Source organism: Babylonia areolata, chromosome 24 (assembly GCF_041734735.1).
Source record: "Babylonia areolata isolate BAREFJ2019XMU chromosome 24, ASM4173473v1, whole genome shotgun sequence".
Lineage (NCBI taxonomy): Eukaryota > Metazoa > Mollusca > Gastropoda > Neogastropoda > Buccinidae > Babylonia > Babylonia areolata.
In genome coordinates, this window is record NC_134899.1 from 55,135,536 (window position 1) to 55,155,535 (window position 20,000).

The following is a 20,000-nucleotide window of genomic DNA, read 5'->3' on the forward strand; positions in this document are numbered from 1 at the left end:
TCTGTCTGTCTGTCTCTCCCCTCATGTCTTCTTACCTATCTCTGTCTGTTTCTCCCTGCCTCTGTGTCTCTGTCTGTCTGTCTGTCTGCCTCTCTCTCTGTGTCTCTGTCTCTCTCTCCACCCCCCACCCCCCCCACCCTCTCCTATCTCCCCATCTCTCTCTTTCTCTCTCTCCCAACCCCCACCTTCTTTCTCCCCTCTTCTGATCTTTCTTTCTCTCTTTTTCCGCGCTTGGCTATCCCACTCTTGACGTACGCTGCATTCTCAAACAGTTGTACATATATGGACCTTGCTGGTAATGCGTATGGCAGTCTTCACACCGTTCAGTAAATCGCTTGGCTCTAGGGTGGACCAGATCCAGAACAAATGGAGAGGGGGCATGGGGGTGTGAGTGTGAGAGGTGGAGAGGAACCGTGGTGGTGGTGGTGGTGGTGGTGTGTGTGTGTGTGTGTAGAAGGGGGGTGGGGTGAATGAGTGGGGGATTAGAGTCAGTGGTGGGGATGGATGGAAGTTTGAGACACAAGTCGATGAGTGAAATGAATGTCAGTGAATGAATGACAGGTGTTTGGTTGTTGTTTGTTGTTGTTGTGCTTTGTTGTTTTGTTTGTTTAAGTGTTTGTTTTTCTTTCCTTTTCTTGACGCGTTTTTGCACCAGTCCACCTAGCAGCACCGCTACCACCGCTACAAGTGCACACAGTTTTATGTACTGCCTGGCTGTCATCTGTCCATAGAGCTGTTTCCTGTTGGGGAAGGGGGACCCCGGGGGCAGGTGGGGAATGACACTGGAGGTCATGGGCACAGCATCACTCACTCCTCCCATCCACTGTACCGTCCACACAGACAGACACTCAGACTGAATGTTACAGTATGCAGTGTAATGCACGATCAAGGTGAAAGGACATTGTCATGATTCAGCAGTTCGCGTTTGAAATGGGGAGGGGGAAGGAGGGAGAAAAGACAAGAATTGAGGGGTGTGTGGAAGACGTCCTTAAGAGAATGAAAAACTCACTGATGTCCCTAAGAGAAATGAAAAACTCACTGGTGTCCTAAGAGAATGAAAAACTCACTGCTGTCCCAAAGAGAATGAAGAACTCACTGGTGTCCCTAAGAGAATGAAGAATTCACTATGTCCCTAAGAGAATGAAGAACTCACTGGTGTCCCTAAGAGAATGAAGAATTCACTATGTCCCTAAGAGAATGAAAAACTCACTGGTGTCCCTAAGAGAATAAAGAATTCACTATGTCCCTAAGAGAATGAAGAACTCACTGTGTCCCTAAGAGAATGAAGAACTCACTGGTGTCCTTAAGAGAATGAAGAACTCACTGTGTCCCTAAGAGAATGAAGAATTCACTGTGTCCCTAAGAGAATGAAGAACTCACTGATGTCCCAGAACTCACTGATGTCCCTTTGAGAATGAAGAACTTACTGATGTCCCTAAGAGAATGAAGAACTTACTGATGTCCCTATGAGAATGAAGAACTTACTGCTGTCCCAGAAATCACTGATGTCCCCAAGAGAATGAACTCACTGATGTCCCTAAGAGAATGAAGAACTCACTGATGTCCCTAAGAGAATGAAGAACTCACTGATGTCCCTAAGAGAATGAACTCTTTGATGTCCCTAAGAGAATGAAGAACTCACTGATGTTCCTAAGAGAATGAAGAACTCACTGATGTCCTTAAGAGAATGAAGAATTCACTGATGTCCCTAAGAGAATGAAGAACTCACCGATGTCCCTAAGAGAATGAAGAACTCGCTGCTGTCCCTATAAGAATGAAGATCTAACTGATGTCCCTAAGAGAATGAACTCACTGATGTCCCTAAGAGAATGAAGAACTCACTGATGTCCCTAAGAGAATGAAGAACTCAATGAAGAACTCACTGATGTCCCTAAGGCCTGCTGGACACAGGGCGAGGAATTGAGGGTTTTTGCAATGTATCCAAGTACGCATTTAATAATATATTTTTGTTAAGAAAGCTTGCAAATGCCTGAAATCAGTAAGCACTGCAAGCGATGGCCTACTAGTGATTTACCGACTGTTGATCTTGAATAACTCTGCGTGAAATACTTACTAAGTGGATGAAGTCATGTTGTGTGTGGATGTGATGAAGACAGGAAAGCTGTTACATGTTGTGGTGTGTGGATGTGATGTATAACTGTTACATGTTGTGGTGTGTGGATGTGATGAAGACAGTGTGTGGTGTATAACTGTTACATGTTGTGATGAGTGGATGTGATGAAGACAGTGTGTGGTGTATAACTGTTACATGTTGTGGTGTGTGGATGTGATGAAGACAGTGTGTGATGTATAACTGTTACATGTTGTGGTGTGTGGATGTGATGTATAACTGTTACATGTTGTGGTGTATGGATGTGATGTATAACTGTTACATGTTGTGGTGTGTGGATGTGATGTATAACTGTTACATGTTGTGGTGTGTGGATGTGATGCAGACAGTGTGTGATGTATAACTGTTACATGTTGTGGTGTGTGGATGTGATGTATAACTGTTACATGTTGTGGTGTGTGGATGTGATGAAGACAGTGTGTGATGTATAACTGTTACATGTTGTGGTGTGTGGATGTGATGTATAACTGTTACATGTTGTGGTGTGGGGATGTGATGAAGATAGTGTGACAGTGTGATGTATAACTGTTACATGTTGTGGTGTGTGGATGTGATGTATAACTGTTACATGTTGTGGTATGTGGATGTGATGAACTGTACTGTTGTGGGTGGATGATGTATAACTGTTACATGTTGTGGTGTGTGGATGTGATGAAGACAGTGTGATGTATAACTGTTAGATGTTGTGATGGTATGATGAAGACAGTGTGATGTATAACTGTTACATGTTGTGGTGTGTGGATGTGATGAAGACTGTGTGATGTATAACTGTTACATGTTGTGGTGTGTGGATGTGATGAAGACAGTGTGTGATGTATAACTGTTACATGTTGTGGTGTGTGGATGTGATGAAGACAGTGTGATGTATAACTGTTACATGTTGTGGTGTGTGGATGTGATGAAGACAGTGTGTGATGTATAACTGTTACATGTTGTGGTGTGTGGATGTGATGAAGACAGTATGATGTATAACTGTTACATGTTGTGGTGTGTGGATGTGATGAAGACAGTGTGATGTATAACTGTTACATGTTGTGGTGTGTGGATGTGATGAAGACAGTGTGTGATGTATAACTGTTACATCTTGTGGTGTGTGGATGTGATGAAGACAGTTTGATGTATAACTGTTACATGTGGTGTGTGGATGTGATGAAGACAGTTTGATGTATAACTGTTACATGTTGTGGTGTGTGGATGTGATGAAGACAGTGTGTGATGTATAACTGTTACATCTTGTGGTGTGTGGATGTGATGACAGTTTGATATATAACTGTTACATGTGGTGTGTGGATGTGATGAAGACAGTTTGATGTATAACTGTTACATGTTGTGTGTGGATGTGATGAAGACAGTGTGATGTATAACTGTTACATGTTGTGGTGTGTGGATGTGATGAAGACAGTGTGATGTATAACTGTTACATGTTGGTGTGTGGATGTGATGAAGACAGTTTGATGTATAACTGTTACATGTGGTGTGTGGATGTGATGAAGACAGTGTGATGTATAACTGTTACATGTTGTGGTGTGTGGATGTGATGAAGACAGTGTGATGTATAACTGTTACATGTTGTGGTGTGTGGATGTGATGAAGACAGTGTGATGTATAACTGTTACATGTTGTGGTGTCTGGTTTCCAGGGATCATTTCCTACACGGAGTACCTCTTCTTGCTGTGCGTCTTAACAAGTGAGTATATAATCCTATTTTACTTTACTCCCCTCTATTTTTCCTTTTCCGTTGAAAATGTGTTGGGCGGGGTGAGAGGTTATCTTGTCTTAGTGATTTGTGTGTTCTCATGCGCCAGTGAGAGTCTGCATATGAGATGTAGGAGGGGAAAGAGGGAGAGAGAGCGATAGAGAGCTAGGGTGAACGGATGATTTTTCTTTTCTTTTCTTTTTTTCTTTTTCTTTTCTTTTTTTTTTTTTTAAAGGAAACTAAGGAATAACTTCCTGAGGCTTTGAGAGAGATCGTGTTGTTTGTCACGTGGCATTTCTGACACACATCACAAAACGTTGAGGACCTCTTCTTAAAGCCATGTATATTTTCATAAAATGTTGTTTTTTTTAATCCATATGATATTATGATTGAAATCATGCAGGCTGCAAAACTGTGGCCTGTCACCCACCTCTCAATGAATGGACAAACAGCTGTTTTTGGTACATGTGCACTATTAACAGTTTGAAAATATGTTTGGAATATCGATGTTTCAGCGCCAAATATTTACATTTATTTCAGTGGTTTATAATCAATAGCAGTTTTTGTCCCCATTTAAAAACTGGAAGTGCACCTGCAAGATGACATCAAAAGCTGCGCTTACTCCGTCCGCTGTTTTCTGAAAATTCATCACCTTTTCACTGTGCCCACTAAGCCAGTTCCCAAGTGGTCCTTTACTGTTTGTGAGCCCTATGGTTATAATGATGGTGGGAACGTGATTTACTGTTTGTGAGCCCTGTGGTTATAATGATGGTGGGAGCGTGATGTACTGTTTGTGAGCCCTGTGGTTATAATGATGGTGGGAGCGTGATGTACTGTTTGTGAGCCCTGTGGTTATAATGATGGTGGGAGCGTGATGTACTGTTTGTGAGCCCTGTGGTTATAATGATGGTGGGAGCGTGATGTACTGTTTGTGAGCCCTGTGGTTATAATGATGGTGGGAGCGTGATGTACTGTTTGTGAGCCCGGTGGTTATAATGATGGTGGAAACGTGATTTACTGTTTGTGAGCCCGGTGGTTATAATGATGGTGGAAACGTGATTTACTGTTTGTGAGCCGTGTGGTTATAATGATGGTGGAAACGTGATGTACTGTTTGTGAGCCGTGTGGTTATAATGATGGTGGGAGCGTGATTTACTGTTTGTGAGCCATGTGGTTATAATGATGGTGGAAACGTGATGTACTATTCGTGAGCCCCGTGGTTATAATGATGGTGGAAACATGATGTACTGTTTGTGAGCCCTGTGGTTATAATGATGGTGGAAACGTGATGTACTGTTTGTGAGCCCTGTGGTTATAATGATGGTGGAAACGTGATGTACTGTTTGTGAGCCCTGTGGTTATAATGATGGTGGGAGCGTGATGTACTGTTTGTGAGCCGTGTGGTTATAATGATGGTGGAAACGTGATGTTCTGTTTGTGAGCCATGTGGTTATAATGATGGTGGAAACGTGATGTACTATTCGTGAGCCCCGTGGTTATAATGATGGTGGAAACGTGATGTACTGTTGGTGAGCCGTGTGGTTATAATGATGGTGGAAACGTGATGTACTGTTGGTGAGCCGTGTGGTTATAATGATGGTGGAAACGTGATGTAATATTTGTGAGCCGTGTGGTTATAATGATGGTGGAAACGTGATGTACTGTTTGTGAGCCCTGTGGTTATAATGATGGTGGAAACGTGATGTACTGTTTGTGAGCCGTGTGGTTATAATGATGGTGGGAGCGTGATGTACTGTTTGTGAGCCGTGTGGTTATAATGATGGTGGAAACGTGATGTACTGTTTGTGAGCCCTGTGGTTATAATGATGGTGGGAGCGTGATGTACTGTTTGTGAGCCCTGTGGTTATAATGTTGGTGGAAACGTGATTTACTGTTTGTGAGCCCTGTGGTTATAATGATGGTGGAAACGTGATGTAATATTTGTGAGCCGTGTGGTTATAATGATGGTGGAAACGTGATTTACTGTTTGTGAGCCCTGTGGTTATAATGATGGTGGAAACGTGATTTACTGTTTGTGAGCCCTGTGGTTATAATGATGGTGGGAGCGTGATGTACTGTTTGTGAGCCCTGTGGTTATAATGTTGGTGGAAACGTGATTTACTGTTTGTGAGCCCTGTGGTTATAATGATGGTGGAAACGTGATGTTCTGTTTGTGAGCCCTGTGGTTATAATGATGGTGGAAACGTGATGTACTGTTTGTGAGCCCTGTGGTTATAATGATGGTGGAAACGTGATGTTCTGTTTGTGAGCCCTGTGGTTATAATGATGGTGGAAACGTGATTTACTGTTCGTGAGCCGTGTGGTTATAATGATGGTGGAAACGTGATGTACTGTTTGTGAGCCCCGTGGTTATAATGATGGTGGAAACGTGATGTACTGTTTGTGAGCCGTGTGGTTATAATGATGGTGGAAACGTGATGTTCTGTTTGTGAGCCGTGTGGTTATAATGATGGTGGAAACGTGATGTACTGTTTGTGAGCCGTGTGGTTATAATGATGGTGGGAGCGTGATTTACTGTTTGTGAGCCGTGTGGTTACAATGATGGTGGGAGCGTGATTTACTGTTTGTGAGCCCCGTGGTTATAATGATGGTGGAAACATGATGAAGACAATGGTTGATGGTTTTATGTCCTCCGACACAGTGCACGCTGACCCTCCCAAGAAAAAAGGACGGAAGTCAGACGGTAGGCCTGTGTGGTTTGTGGGGTGGGGGGTGGGGGTGTTTGTTGAGGCCAGTGTGTTGGAGCTTGTTTCGATGCCTTTTGTAGGTTTCGCTCGTTTGCTGTTATTAAAAATGTTTCACACTTAGAACAAGACACAGTGGATTGTGAGCATCTTTCTATTAACAGACATTGTGGTAACGCATGCTTGGAAATTGGCATCAACGTGAAATGACAATGATAAGGGCCTATACATATTTGTTTGTTTATTTTTGCTTTTGGTGATGCAGCAGATATTACTACATAAACAATGGTCAAGTTGATGATGATGATGATTATTGTTATATTATCATTATTATTACTATTAGGAGCCAACAACTGTAATTATGATCACAATTATTTCTCTGTGATTGACAGGGTATATTATACATTATAACAGCTCTTATTATGATCACAGTTTTGTATCTGATCGACAGGCGTATGGTGTCAATTACAACAACAAATACTACAGTAATGTGCCAAATTGGCACATGTTTTTAAACAGTATAAACAGGTTAAAGGATATGAACCAAAGTCAGCGTGTTTTTGTTTGTTTTTTGTTTTTGTTTTTTAAGTATCAACAAATTAGAAGACAGGAACCAAAGTCAACATGTTTCTTTTTAACAGTACAAACGGGTAAGAAGATATAAAGCAAAGTCACCTGTTTTTAACAGCATAAAAGGTTGAAAGATATGAACCATAATCTAATGTTGTTGTGTGTTTTTTAGCAGTATAAACAGGTTAAATGATATTAACCAAAGTCAAGATGCAGTTATATTCCTTCTTTGTCACCTTTAAACAGAACCTGAATAGAAGCGGCAGTTTGTTTTTGACTCACTTGTGTAAACAAAGTGAGTCTATGTTTTAACCCGGTGTTCGGTTGTCTTTGTGTGTGTGTGTGTCTGTGTGTCCGTGGTAAACTTTAACATTGACATTTTCTCTGCAACTACTTTGTCAGTTGACACCAAATTTGGCATAAAAATAGGAAAAATCCAGTTCTTTCCAGTCATCTTGTTTAAAACAATATTGCGCTTCTGGGATTGGCACAAAAAAATAAAGAATGAAGCCTAATTATATGCAAACTGCATTTACTGTTATATTTATATTTTTTGTATTCTCTAAACTTGGCACTTTGATCTGATATTCTGACCCAACAGCTAGAGCAGTCATTATTATCATTTTTTGTTCAAACAGGAACTTCTTTTGCTAAGCATGGAATTTTTATTTATTTTGCAAACGTTTTGGTGCAGAGAGTAAAAAGGGGAAATTACTCTGTAATGCTAGTGGAGTTAATTTGCTTTAAACTGATCTTTCTCATCTTAAACATTACATTTTGAAACAGAGAGGCAAGGCCTTCAAGACTCACTTGTGATGCACTTTTTTTTTTAAAAATCCAAGCTTTTTATGTATTGAGTATAATTTCAAAATGTAATGTTTAAGATGAGAAAGATCAGTTTAAAGCAAACTAAGTTCCCGAGCAGAGTAATTTCCCTTGTTCTGCTATCTACACCAAAACGTTTGCAACAAATAAAACTTCCATGCTTAGCAAAAGAAGTTCCTGTTTGAACAAAAAATGATAATAATGACAGATCCTTTGTTGGGTCGAATATCAGATCAAAGTGCCAAGTTTAGAGAATACAAAAAATATAAATATAACAGTAAATGCATTATACTCAATACATAAAAACTTGGATTTTTGTTTGTTTGTTTGATGGTTTGGGGTGTTTTTTTCCATGCCAGTGTACCACTATAATAATAATAATAATGATAATGACATACCATTATGATAATAATAATGATAATAATAATAATGATGATGATGGTGATGATGATAATAAAAATGAAAAATAAGATAAATAATAAACATCTGTATAGCACATTTCTCCAAAAATACTGCTCAAAGCACTTTACATTTCGTTTCCGGCTCCCCGCCTCCCTCCCCGCCTCCCCTCTCAATAACCCTCACCCTCCCCCCCCCCCCCCCCACACACACACACACACACACCCCCCTCAAAACACACACGGAAGCACGTGCCAGAATACACTCACGCAACTGAACATTAGAAACCACCCACCCACCTACGGCGCCCTTCAGAAAACACATCCCTGCAACAAGCACTCAGGCACGGACACTCACCAGCACTCCACCGCACACAAATGCCCCGCCACTATAATGCATGGAACTTAAGTTTTTTTCCTTCCGTTCTGCCTTGTCCTACCCCTCCGTCCCTCCTGCCTTTTCTTCAACCTGTGGCATGGGATTGGTGCGTTCGTTGTGACTGCTGAAAATGAAGTTTATTCTGAGTGTGATGTTTTGACTGATTGGTGTGTTCAGTGTGACTGCTGAAAATGAAGTTTATTCTGAGTGTGGTGTTTTGACTGATTGCTGTGTTCGTTGTGACTGCTGAAAATGAAGTTTATTCTGAGTGTGGTGTTTTGACTGATTGGTGTGTTCGTTGTGACTGCTGAAAATGAAGTTTATTCTGAGTGTGGTGTTTTGACTGATTGCTGTGTTCGTTGTGACTGCTGAAAATGAAGTTTATTCTGAGTGTGGTGTTTTGACTGATTGGTGTATTCACTGTGACTGCTGAAAATGAAGTTTATTCTGAGCATGGGTTTAGAATGACCCTTTTGTCCATAAGGTGGTTGGGTCTCTGTGAGATGTGTGTGTGTGTGTGTGGAAGGGGGTGGGGGGTTGTGGGTTGAGGTTTGTTTAATGAGCACACATCCTTCAGCTATGTATTACACTCCCTTAGTAGCTACATAGTCAGTTACGATGTATTACGCTCCCTTAGTAGCTACATAGTCAGTTACGATGTATTACGCTCCCTTAGTAGCTACATAGTCAGTTACGATGTATTACGCTTCGTCAGTAGCCACGTACTCAGTAACGATATATTATGCTTCCTCAATGGCTACATTAGTAACGATGTATTACGCTCTCTCAGTAGCTACGTAGTCAGTAACGATGTATTACACTTCCTCAGTAGTTACATAGCCAGTAACGATGTATTACACTCCCTCAGTAGCTACGTAGTCAGTAACGATATATTACACTCCCTCAGTAGCTACGTAGTCAGTAACGATATATTACGCTCTACATAGTAACGATGTATTATGCTTCCTCAGTAGCCACGTAGTCAGTAACGATTATTTTGCTCCCTCAGTAGCTACATAGTCAGTAACAATATATTACGCTCCCTCAGTAGCTACGTAGTCAGTAACGATATATTAGGCTCCCTCAGTAGTTACATAGCCAGTAACGATGTGTTACGCTCCCTCAGTAGCTACGTAGACAGTAACGATGTGTTACGCTCCCTCAGTAGCTACGTAGGCAGTAACGATATATTACGCTCCCTCAATAGCTACCTTAGTCGATAACAATATATTACACTCCTCAATGGCTACTTTAGTCAGCAACAGTATATCACTCTTCCCGAATAGTTACCTTTACCAGCAACGATTTGTTACGCTCACTCAATAGCTATCTTGGTAAGAATATATTGGGCTCCCTCAGTAGCTAACATAGTAACGATTTGTTACGCTCCCTCAATAGCCACCTTAGTCACTGACAATTTGTTACACTCCCTCAATAATTATATATTATTCTTCCTTGACCACTGCCTTGGTGATGGATGATAATTTATAATAAGCTCCCTCAATAGCTGCCTTAGTGAAGGATGATAAGATCCCTCAGTAACTGCCTTGGTGAAGAAAGATAACTTCCTTCAACATTTGCCTAGGTGAAGAATATGTTAAGCTCCATAAGTTCAGCTCCCTCAATAGCTGCTTTGGTGAAGAATGATAAGCCCCCTCAATAGCTGCCTTGGTGAAGAATGATAAGCTCCCTCAATAGCTGCTTTGGTGAAGAATGATAAGCTCCCTCAATAGCTGCCTAGGTGAAGAATGATATGTTAAGCTCCCTCAGTGACTGCCTTGGTGAAGACTGAAAGCCTCCCTCAATAGCTGCCTTGGCGAGGAATGATATGTTAAGCTCCCTATGTTGAGCTCCCTCAATAGTTGTCTTGGTGAAGAATGCTATGTTAAGCTCCCTCAGTAACTGCCTTGGTGAAGAATGCTATGTTAAGCTCCTTCAGTAGTTGCCTTGGTGAAGAATGCTATGTTGAGCTCCCTCAATAGTTGCCTTGGTGAAGAATGCTATGTTAAGCTCCCTCAGTAGCTGCCTTGGTGAAGAATGCTATGTTAAGCTCCCTCAATAGTTGCCTTGGTGAAGAATGCTATGTTAAGCTCCCTCAATAGTTGCCTTGGTGAAGAATGATAAGCTCCCTGATAGCTGTCTTGGTGAAGAATGCTATGTTAAGCTCCCGCAATAGCTGCCTTGGTGAAGAATGATAAGCTCCCCGATAGCTGTCTTGGTGAAGAATGCTATGTTAAGCTCCCTCGATAGTTGCCTTGGTGAAGAATGATAAGCTCCCTCAGTAGTTGCCTTGGTGAAGAATGATAAGCTCCCTCAGTAGTTGCCTTGGTGAAGAATGAAATGTTAAGCTCCCTCAATAACTGTATTGGTCGGGAATGATACATTAAGCTCCTCAGCTTGTGACGTTGTGACATCATAAGCCTTCCTCTGATCTTTCGTCATCCTGGCTTGAGCGGGCTTTGAGCATGTTAAAATTGTGATGTTCACTATCTTGTGCATGCGTTTACATTAATTGTGTGTGTACGCATGCGCGCACGTGTGTGTTATGCATGCGTTCGTGGGTGTTGCAGACAGTATATAAAGAATTGTGTATGAGTTTATGGAAGAAGCTCGAGCGAAAGATGATGAAAAATGTGATGTATGTTTATGATTTTATGTTGAGAGACAGAGCACATTTTGAGTTGGTTATCTGACACCAGGGAAGTTGTAGTGCCGTAATAGTGTTGTCTGCACTAGTGGTGACATTTCCATGTGATGGATGGTGTGTGTGTGTGTGTGTGTGTGTGTGTGTGTGTGTGTTGTCTGCACTGGTGCAGAACCATTCTCCCTGTGATGCACTTTGTTTCGCACAGCACAAGGGAACGCACACCTTCACAACACTCTGTCTTACTCAGGATGCATGCTTATCTGTCTGTCTCTCTGTCAGTCTGCCTCTGTCTGTGTGTCTGTCAGTTTGCCTGTCAGTCTGTCTCTGTCAGTTTGTCTGTCAGTCTGTCTCTGTCAGCCTGTCTCTCCGTCAATCTGCCTCCATCTGTGTGTCTCTCTGTCAGTCTGTCTCTGTGTTTCTCTGTCTCTGACTGTCTGTCTCACTTTCTCCGCCCCCCTCCCTCCCCCCCTCCCCCGGCCTAATCCAGACCAGGTGAAGGTCCGATGCCCTGTGGTGTGATAACTGAAGGACACCCCCGCCACCCCTCTCATACCCCCCCGTCTCCCCCTCCTCCCGTCCCCAACCCCACCCCCCGAGGGGGAACTGAGGGGACAGCAGTACACATTGACAGAGCCTGGGGGAACAGTAACAGTGCAGTTATCAGGACCCGGTCCATTGCACGTCACATTCGTACAGGGAGAAAGCCGGGAGGGTGGAGGCGGGTGTGAGGGGTGGAGGGGAGCATGATGAAAATGGCTGCAGGCAGAGTAAGAGCATCCTTGCTGGCACCGAGTGCCCCCCTCCCCCATCCCTGCCCCTCCCACCCCATCGCCACCCGAAGCTCATCGCTCCTCACCAGTGATGATGGTTTGTGTCTTTCTTTCATCTTGCCGCCACCCAGCCTACCCCGACCACTAACGGCTGTGGCCTATCGTCTCCCCCTTTCCCACCTCCCTTAATCCCTCCCCCAACCCCCCAAACCTCCATCTTGTGCCTCCGGCAGGCAGCCAGGACCACCTAAGGCAGCCAGGACCACCTATCGGCGTTTGGTGCCTCCCAGCAGACTGCCAGGGCCACCTATGGCGTCTGGTGCCTCCCCGAGCCTCCTTTCTAGACTAAGTGGAAGAAGAAATTGATAATAGTTGCCAGTGATACGGTGGTGGGGATTGCGGCAGGTGTGGTGATGGTTAAGCACTTGCTTCGTTGATTGATTTGTTTACCTGTTCTCCCTGCACGGGGCTTGATGTATATCCTTTTTTTCTGGATACGCTAAGACGCTGTTGTTTATATATGTCATTTTCACTGAACTGTTTTAATTTTCACTTTCTAAAATTCAAACAAAGAAGAAATGGCGGATTAGTTTCCCTCGGCTGGAAGACCTGAGTTGTACGTTCACTGGCCTCCTGATAACGTATCACAGACAGTTGTTGGCCTCCTGATAACGTATCACAGACAGTTGTTGGCCTCCTGATAACGTATCAGACTGTTGTTGGCCTCCTGATGACGTCTCACAGACAGTTGTTGGCCTCCTGATAACGTATCAGACTGTTGTTGGCCTCCTGATGACGTCTCACAGACAGTTGTTGGCCTCCTGATGACGTCTCACAGACTGTTGTTGGCCTCCTGATAACGTATCACAGACAGTTGTTGGCCTCCTGATAACGTATCACAGACAGTTGTTGGCCTCCTGATGACGTCTCACAGACGTTTGTTAGCCTCCTGATGACGTCTCACAGACTGTTGTTGGCCTCCTGATGACGTCTCACAGTTGTTGGCCTCCTGATGACGTCTCACAGACGATGGGGACACTGGGTGGAAAGTGCTGGCCGCGCACGGCTCTGATTAATGGCGTGGTAGGTAGGAAGGGAAAAAGGCATAAAGCAGTGTACCACAACCACAGTCTTGTCTGGAAACCCTGAGGGTGGTGGTGTGGGGCGGGGGAGGGGGGGGGGTGATAACAAAGAGCTCTAGGCTGATCCTCCTTTTGGTTCTGTGATACTCGCGTACCGTCAGGTCCCGAGCGTGCGGTGACGTGTGTGTGTGTGTGTGTGTGTGTGTGTGTGCGTGGTGTATGTGTGTAGTTTGTGTGTGTGTGTGTGTGTGTGTGTGTGTGTGTGTTGTACAATCAGGAAGTGCCTGTGGTATTTAATAGTTTCTGTCTGTGTGGCTTTTTGATGCCACAAGAGTGTGTGTGTGTGTGTGTGTGTCTCTGTGTGTGTGTGTGTGTGTGTGTGTGTGTGTGTGTGTGTGTGACATTTGCCTTGTATCATGGACTATCTAAAATACCTGCTGATGTAAAGAACGAGAACAGATGACGTGCCGTCTCTGTTTGATGGGTGAAAAACAGACTGTTGTATTGTTGGAGTATCTCCAGCACTAGGGGTGAAAAACAGACTGTTGTATTGTTGAAGTATCTCCAGCATTATGGGTGAAATGCAGACTGTTGTATTGTTGGAGTATCTCCAGCACTAGAGGTGAAAAACAGACTGTTGTATTGTTGTAGTATCTCCAGCACTGTGGGTGAAAAACATACTGCTGTATTGTTGGAGTATCTCCAGCACTAGAGGTGAAAAACAGACTGTTGTATTGTTGTAGTATCTCCAGCACTGTGGGTGAAAAACATACTGCTGTATTGTTGGAGTATCTCCAGCACTAGAGGTGAAAAACAGACTGTTGTATTGTTGAAGTATCTCCAGCACTATGGGTGAAATGCAGACTGTTGTATTGTTGGAGTATCTCCAGCACTAGAGGTGAAAAAACAGACTGTTGTATTGTTGAAGTATCTCCAGCATTATGGGTGAAATGCAGACTGTTGTATTGTTGGAGTATCTCCAACACCATGGGTGAAAAACAGACTGTTGTATTGTTGAAGTATCTCCAGCACTATGGGTGAAATGCAGACTGTTGTATTGTTGGAGTATCTCCAGCACTAGAGGTGAAAAAACAGACTGTTGTATTGTTGAAGTATCTCCAGCACTATGGGTGAAATGCAGACTGTTGTATTGTTGGAGTATCTCCAGCACTGTGGGTGAAAAACATACTGCTGTATTGTTGGAGTATCTCCAGCACTATGGGTGAAATGCAGACTGTTGTATTGTTGAAGTATCTCCAGCACTAGAGGTGAAAAAACAGACTGTTGTATTGTTGAAGTATCTCCAGCACTATGGGTGAAATGCAGACTGTTGTATTGTTGAAGTATCTCCAGCACTATGGGTGAAAAACAGACTGTTGTATTGTTGAAGTATCTCCAGCACTACAGGTGAAAAACAGACTGTTGTATTGTTGAAGTATCTCCAGCACTATGGGTGAAAAACAGACTGTTGTATTGTTGGAGTATCTCCAGCTCTATGGGTGAAAAACAGACTGTTGTATTGTTGAAGTATCTCCAGCACTATGGGTGAAATGCAGACTGTTGTATTGTTGCAGTATCTCCAGCACTAGAGGTGAAAAAACAGACTGTTGTATTGTTGAAGTATCTCCAGCACTATGGGTGAAAAACAGACTGTTGTATTGTTGAAGTATCTCCAGCACTATGGGTGAAATGCAGACTGTTGTATTGTTGGAGTATCCCCAGCACTAGAGGTGAAAAAACAGACTGTTGTATTGTTGAAGTATCTCCAGCATTATGGGTGAAATGCAGACTGTTGTATTGTTGAAGTATCTCCAGCACTGTAGGTGAAAAACAGACTGCTGTATTGTTGAAGTATCTCCAGCACTATGGGTGAAAAACAGACTGTTGTATTGTTGAAGTATCTTCAGCACTATGGGTGAAAAACAGACTGTTGTATTGTTGGAGTATCTCCAGCACTGTGGGTGAAAAACAGACTGTTGTATTGTTGTAGTATCTTCAGCACTATGGGTGAAATGCAGACTGTTGTATTGTTGGAGTATCTCCAGCACTAGAGGTGAAAAAACAGACTGTTGTATTGTTGAAGTATCTCCAGCACTGTGGGTGAAATGCAGAATGTTGTATTGTTGAAGTATCTCCAACACTATGGGTGAAAAACAGACTGCTGTATTGTTGAAGTATCTCCAGCACTATGGGTGAAATGCAGACTGTTGTATTGTTGATGTATCTCCAGCACTATGGGTGAAATACAGACTGTTGTAGTATCTCCAGCACTATGGGTGAAATGCAGAATGTTGTATTGTTGATGTATCTTCAGCACTATGGGTGAAATACAGACTGTTGTAGTATCTCCAGCACTATGGGTGAAATGCAGAATGTTGTATTGTTGAAGTATCTTCAGCACTATGGGTGAAAAACAGACTGCTGTATTGTTGTAGTATCTCCAGCACTATGGGTGAAAAACAGAATGTTGTATTGTTGAAGTATCTTTAGCACTATGGGTGAAATACAGACTGTTGTATTGTTGTAGTATCTTCAGCACTATGGGTGAAATGCAGACTGTTGTATTGTTGAAGTATCACCAGCACTATGGGTGAAAAACAGACTGTTGTATTGTTGAAGTATCTTTAGCACTATGGGTGAAATACAGACTGTTGTATTGTTGAAGTATCTCCAGGACTATGGGTGAAATACAGACTGTTGTATTGTTGTAGTATCTTCAGCACTATGGGTGAAATACAGACTGTTGTATTGTTGTAGTATCTTCAGCACTATGGGTGAAATACAGACTGTTGTATTGTTGTAGTATCTTCAGCACTATGGGTGAAATGCAGACTGTTGTATTGTTGAAGTATCTCCAGCACTATGGGTGAAATGCAGACTGTTGTATTGTTGAAGTATCTCCAGCACTAGAGGTGAAAAACAGACTGTTGTATTGTTGGAGTATCTCCAGCACTATGGGTGAAATACAGACTGTTGTATTGTTGGAGTATCTCCAGCACTATGGGTGAAATACAGACTGTTGTATTGTTGTAGTATCTTCAGCACTATGGGTGAAATACAGACTTGTATTGTTGAAGTATCTCCAGCACTATGGGTGAAATACAGACTGTTGTATTGTTGTAGTATCTTCAGCACTATGGGTGAAAAACAGAATGTTGTATTGTTGTAGTATCTTCAGCACTATGGGTGAAATGCAGACTGTTGTATTGTTGAAGTATCTTCAGCACTATGGGTGAAATACAGACTGTTGTTTTGTTGTAGTATCTTCAGCACTATGGGTGAAATACAGACTGTTGTTTTGTTGTAGTATCTTCAGCACTATGGGTGAAATACAGACTGTTGTATTGTTGTAGTACCTTCAGCACCACCCGTGATGAGCACCTCAGCAGGAAACAGCTTCTCGCTGAGGTAGGACTGTTGTCAGTTGGGTGAAGACCCTTGTTGCTGGTGTTCTCAGCCAGATAAAATTTATCAGTTTTCAAAGAAAGATTGATGCGCTTCATTTAGTGTGGCCTCCAGGTGAATTTGCTAGGCACTTAACGTGGTTCTCATTCCGTCTGCTGGCATGCATGTTTCCAAGTTCGGCTTGTAGGTTTGTGGGAAAATATAGCAGGTTTTTAGGAAGGGTAATTGCATTAGTTGTCGGCTGCTGTAAACAACATGAATTGTTAATGGGGCACTTTTATCTGCCGACAGTTAGATTCTTTCAGTCTCACCGTCTTTTTTCAGCCACTACTTTAATATTTTTTCCACTGTATCCTGTTGTTCAGTTCAGCGTTTTTTGTTTTCTGCGCGAGATGGTTGGCGAGCTGGGGGGATTCCTCCAGGCTCCACTTTGAGGTGGCTGCAGTCAGCACGTGCAGACAGAGGCAGCAGCACATTGTGTAGGAAGCTGACTGCTGAGTAAACAGCGGCCACATCATTGTGGGTGTAGTGTGGGAAACGTTACAACCATGATGAGAAGACAGAAGCGGCGGGCCGGAATGTCATGTTTGTTCATCACAGGAAGCCGTTAGGCTGTGGCGCACGTGGTCGACGGAAGCGCGAAGTCGGCGTCACATGTGGGGCCCAAAAGGTTCACCACTGTACTGTTTATACCCCTCCATGTATGTATCCTACTTTCTGTGCTCTCTTGTTCTTCGTCTTGTTGTTTATCTCACATCAATGCTGATGTACGTCTTGTAGTTTTATCTCACATCAGTGCTGATGTACGTCTTGTAGTTTATCTCACATCAGTGCTGATGTACGTCTTGTAGTTCATCTCACATCAGTGCTGATGTACGTCTTGTAGTTTATCTCACATCAATGCTGATGTACGTCTTGTAGTTTATCTCACATCAGTGCTGATGTACGTCTTGTAGTTTATCTCACATCAGTGCTGATGTACGTCTTGTAGTTTATCTCACATCAATGCTGATGTACGTCTTGTAGTTTATCTCACATCAGTGCTGATGTACGTCTTGTTCTTCGTCCTGTTTATCTCACATCACTGCTACGTTTCATCACTGCTATTGTACGTTACATCACTGCTGCTGTGCGTTACATCACTGCTGCTGTGCTCAGTGCTGCTGTGCGTTACATACTGCTGCTGTGCGTTACATCACTGCTGCTGTGCGTTACATCAGTGCTGCCGTGCGTTACATCAGTGCTGCTGTGCGTTACATCAGTGCTGCTGTGCGTTACATCAGTGCTGCTGTACGTTACATCAGTGCTGCTGTACGTTACATCAGTGCAGTTGTATGTTACATCAGTGCTGCTGTGCGTTACATCAGTGCTGCTGTACGTTACATCAGTGCTGCTGTACGTTACATCAGTGCTGCTGTGCGTTACATCAGTGCTGCTGTGCGTTACATCAGTGCTGCTGTACGTTACATCAGTGCTGCTGTACGTTACATCAGTGCAGTTGTATGTTACATCAGTGCTGCTGTGCGTTACATCAGTGCTGCTGTACGTTACATCAGTGCTGCTGTACGTTACATCAGTGCAGTTGTATGTTACATCAGTGCTGCTGTGCGTTACATCAGTGCTGCTGTACGTTACATCAGTGCTGCTGTACGTTACATCACTGCTATTGTAGGTTATATCACTGCTGCTGTATGTTGCATCACTGATGTTGTAGGTTGTATCACTGCTGCTGTAGGTTGTATCACTGCTGCTATTCGTCTTGTTCTTCGTCATGTTGTTTAAGCTACATCACTGGTGCTTTATGTTACATCACTGCTGTTGTTCCTCTTGTTAATCGTCATGTTGTTTAAGCTACATCACTGGTGCTTTATGTTACATCACTGCTGTTGTATATTACATTACCTCTGTTGTAGGTTGTATCACTGCTGTTGTTCCTCTTCTTAATCGTCATGTTGTTTATCCTACATCACTGCTGCTTTATGTTACATCACTGCTGTTGTAGGTCTTGTTCTTCGTCCTGTAATTTATGTTACACTGCTGCTGCTGTACGTTACATCATTGTTGCGGTATGTCTTATTATCCGTCCTGTTTATCCTACATCACTGCGGTTTTACGTTTCATCACTGCTGCTTTATGTCTTGTTATCCGTCCTGTTTATCCTACATCACTGCTGTTTTACGTTTCATCACTGCTGCTGTATGTCTTGTTATTCGTCCTGTTTATCCTACATCACTGCGGTTTTACGTTTCATCACTGCTGCTTTATGTCTTGTTATCCGTCCTGTTTATCCTACATCACTGCTGTTTTACGTTTCATCACTGCTGCTGTATGTCTTGTTATTCGTCCTGTTTATCCTACATCACTGCGGTTTTACGTTTCATCACTGCTGCTTTATGTCTTGTTATCCGTCCTGTTTATCCTACATCACTGCTGCTTTACGTTTCATCACTGTTGCTGTATGTCTTGTTATTCGTCCTGTTTATCGTATCCTACATCACTGCTGCTTTACGTTTCATCACTGTTGCTGTGCGTCTTGTTATTCGTCCTGTTTATCCTACATCACTGCTGCTTTACGTTTCATCACTGTTGCTGTGCGTCTTGTTATTCGTCCTGTTTATCCTACATCACTGCTGCTTTACGTTCATCTCGGTTGCTGTGCGTCGTGTTATTCTGCTGCTGTATGTCTTGTTATCCGTCCTGTTTATCCTACATCACTGCTGCTTTACGTTTCATCACTGTTGCTGTGCGTCTTGTTATTCGTCCTGTTTATCCTACATCACTGCTGCTTTACGTTTCATCACTGTTGCTGTGCGTCTTGTTATTTGTTATGTTGTTCACCGCTGCTGTTATGTAGACCACGTAGGAGCAAGCGCTCAAAGGATTAAGGTTTTGTGCATGTTCTTTATTGCCACTTAAAAATGCGTTTTTCCATGCAGGGCATGTATTATTATCTCTTCCTCCACCCCGCCAATCTGTGTGTGTGAGTGTGTGTGTGTGTGTGTGTGTGTGTGTGTGTGTTGCGGTCTGTCTTCCACGCGCCAGTTAGGAGGCGACAGAATGGAGTCTTGCTATATTCTGTGGGACTGATGAGGTGTGGTGCTGTCTGTGGGACTGATGAGGTGTGAGGCTGCCTGTGGGACTGATGAGGTGTGAGGCTGCCTGTGGGACTGATGAGGTGTGAGGCTGCCTTGTGGTGCTGTCTGTGGGACTGATGAGGTGTGAGGCTGCCTGTGGGACTGATGAGGTGTGAGGCTGCCTTGTGGTGCTGTCTGTGGGACTGATGAGGTGTGAGGCTGCCTGTGGGACTGATGAGGTGTGAGGCTGCCTTGTGGTGCGTGCTGTCTGTGGGACTGATGAGGTGTGAGGCTGTCTGTGGGACTGATGAGGTGTGA

At 43.2% G+C, this 20,000-nt stretch overlaps 1 protein-coding gene across 8 annotated transcripts in view; it reads left to right on the plus strand.

Annotated features, from left to right (window-relative positions):
- Positions 1 to 20,000, plus strand: part of LOC143299200 (calcium uptake protein 3, mitochondrial-like) — a 195,027-nt gene that overhangs the window by 59,524 nt on the left and 115,503 nt on the right. For 5 of the 8 annotated variants that reach the window (XM_076612374.1, XM_076612376.1, XM_076612373.1 and 2 more), the window contains exons 4-5: positions 3,771 to 3,818; positions 6,490 to 6,531. In XM_076612374.1, the coding sequence (XP_076468489.1) occupies positions 3,771 to 3,818; positions 6,490 to 6,531 (90 nt within the window). The remainder of the gene's footprint in view (positions 1 to 3,770; positions 3,819 to 6,489; positions 6,532 to 20,000) is intronic. The other 3 variants (XM_076612375.1, XM_076612379.1, XM_076612381.1) reach the window with 1 other exon arrangement.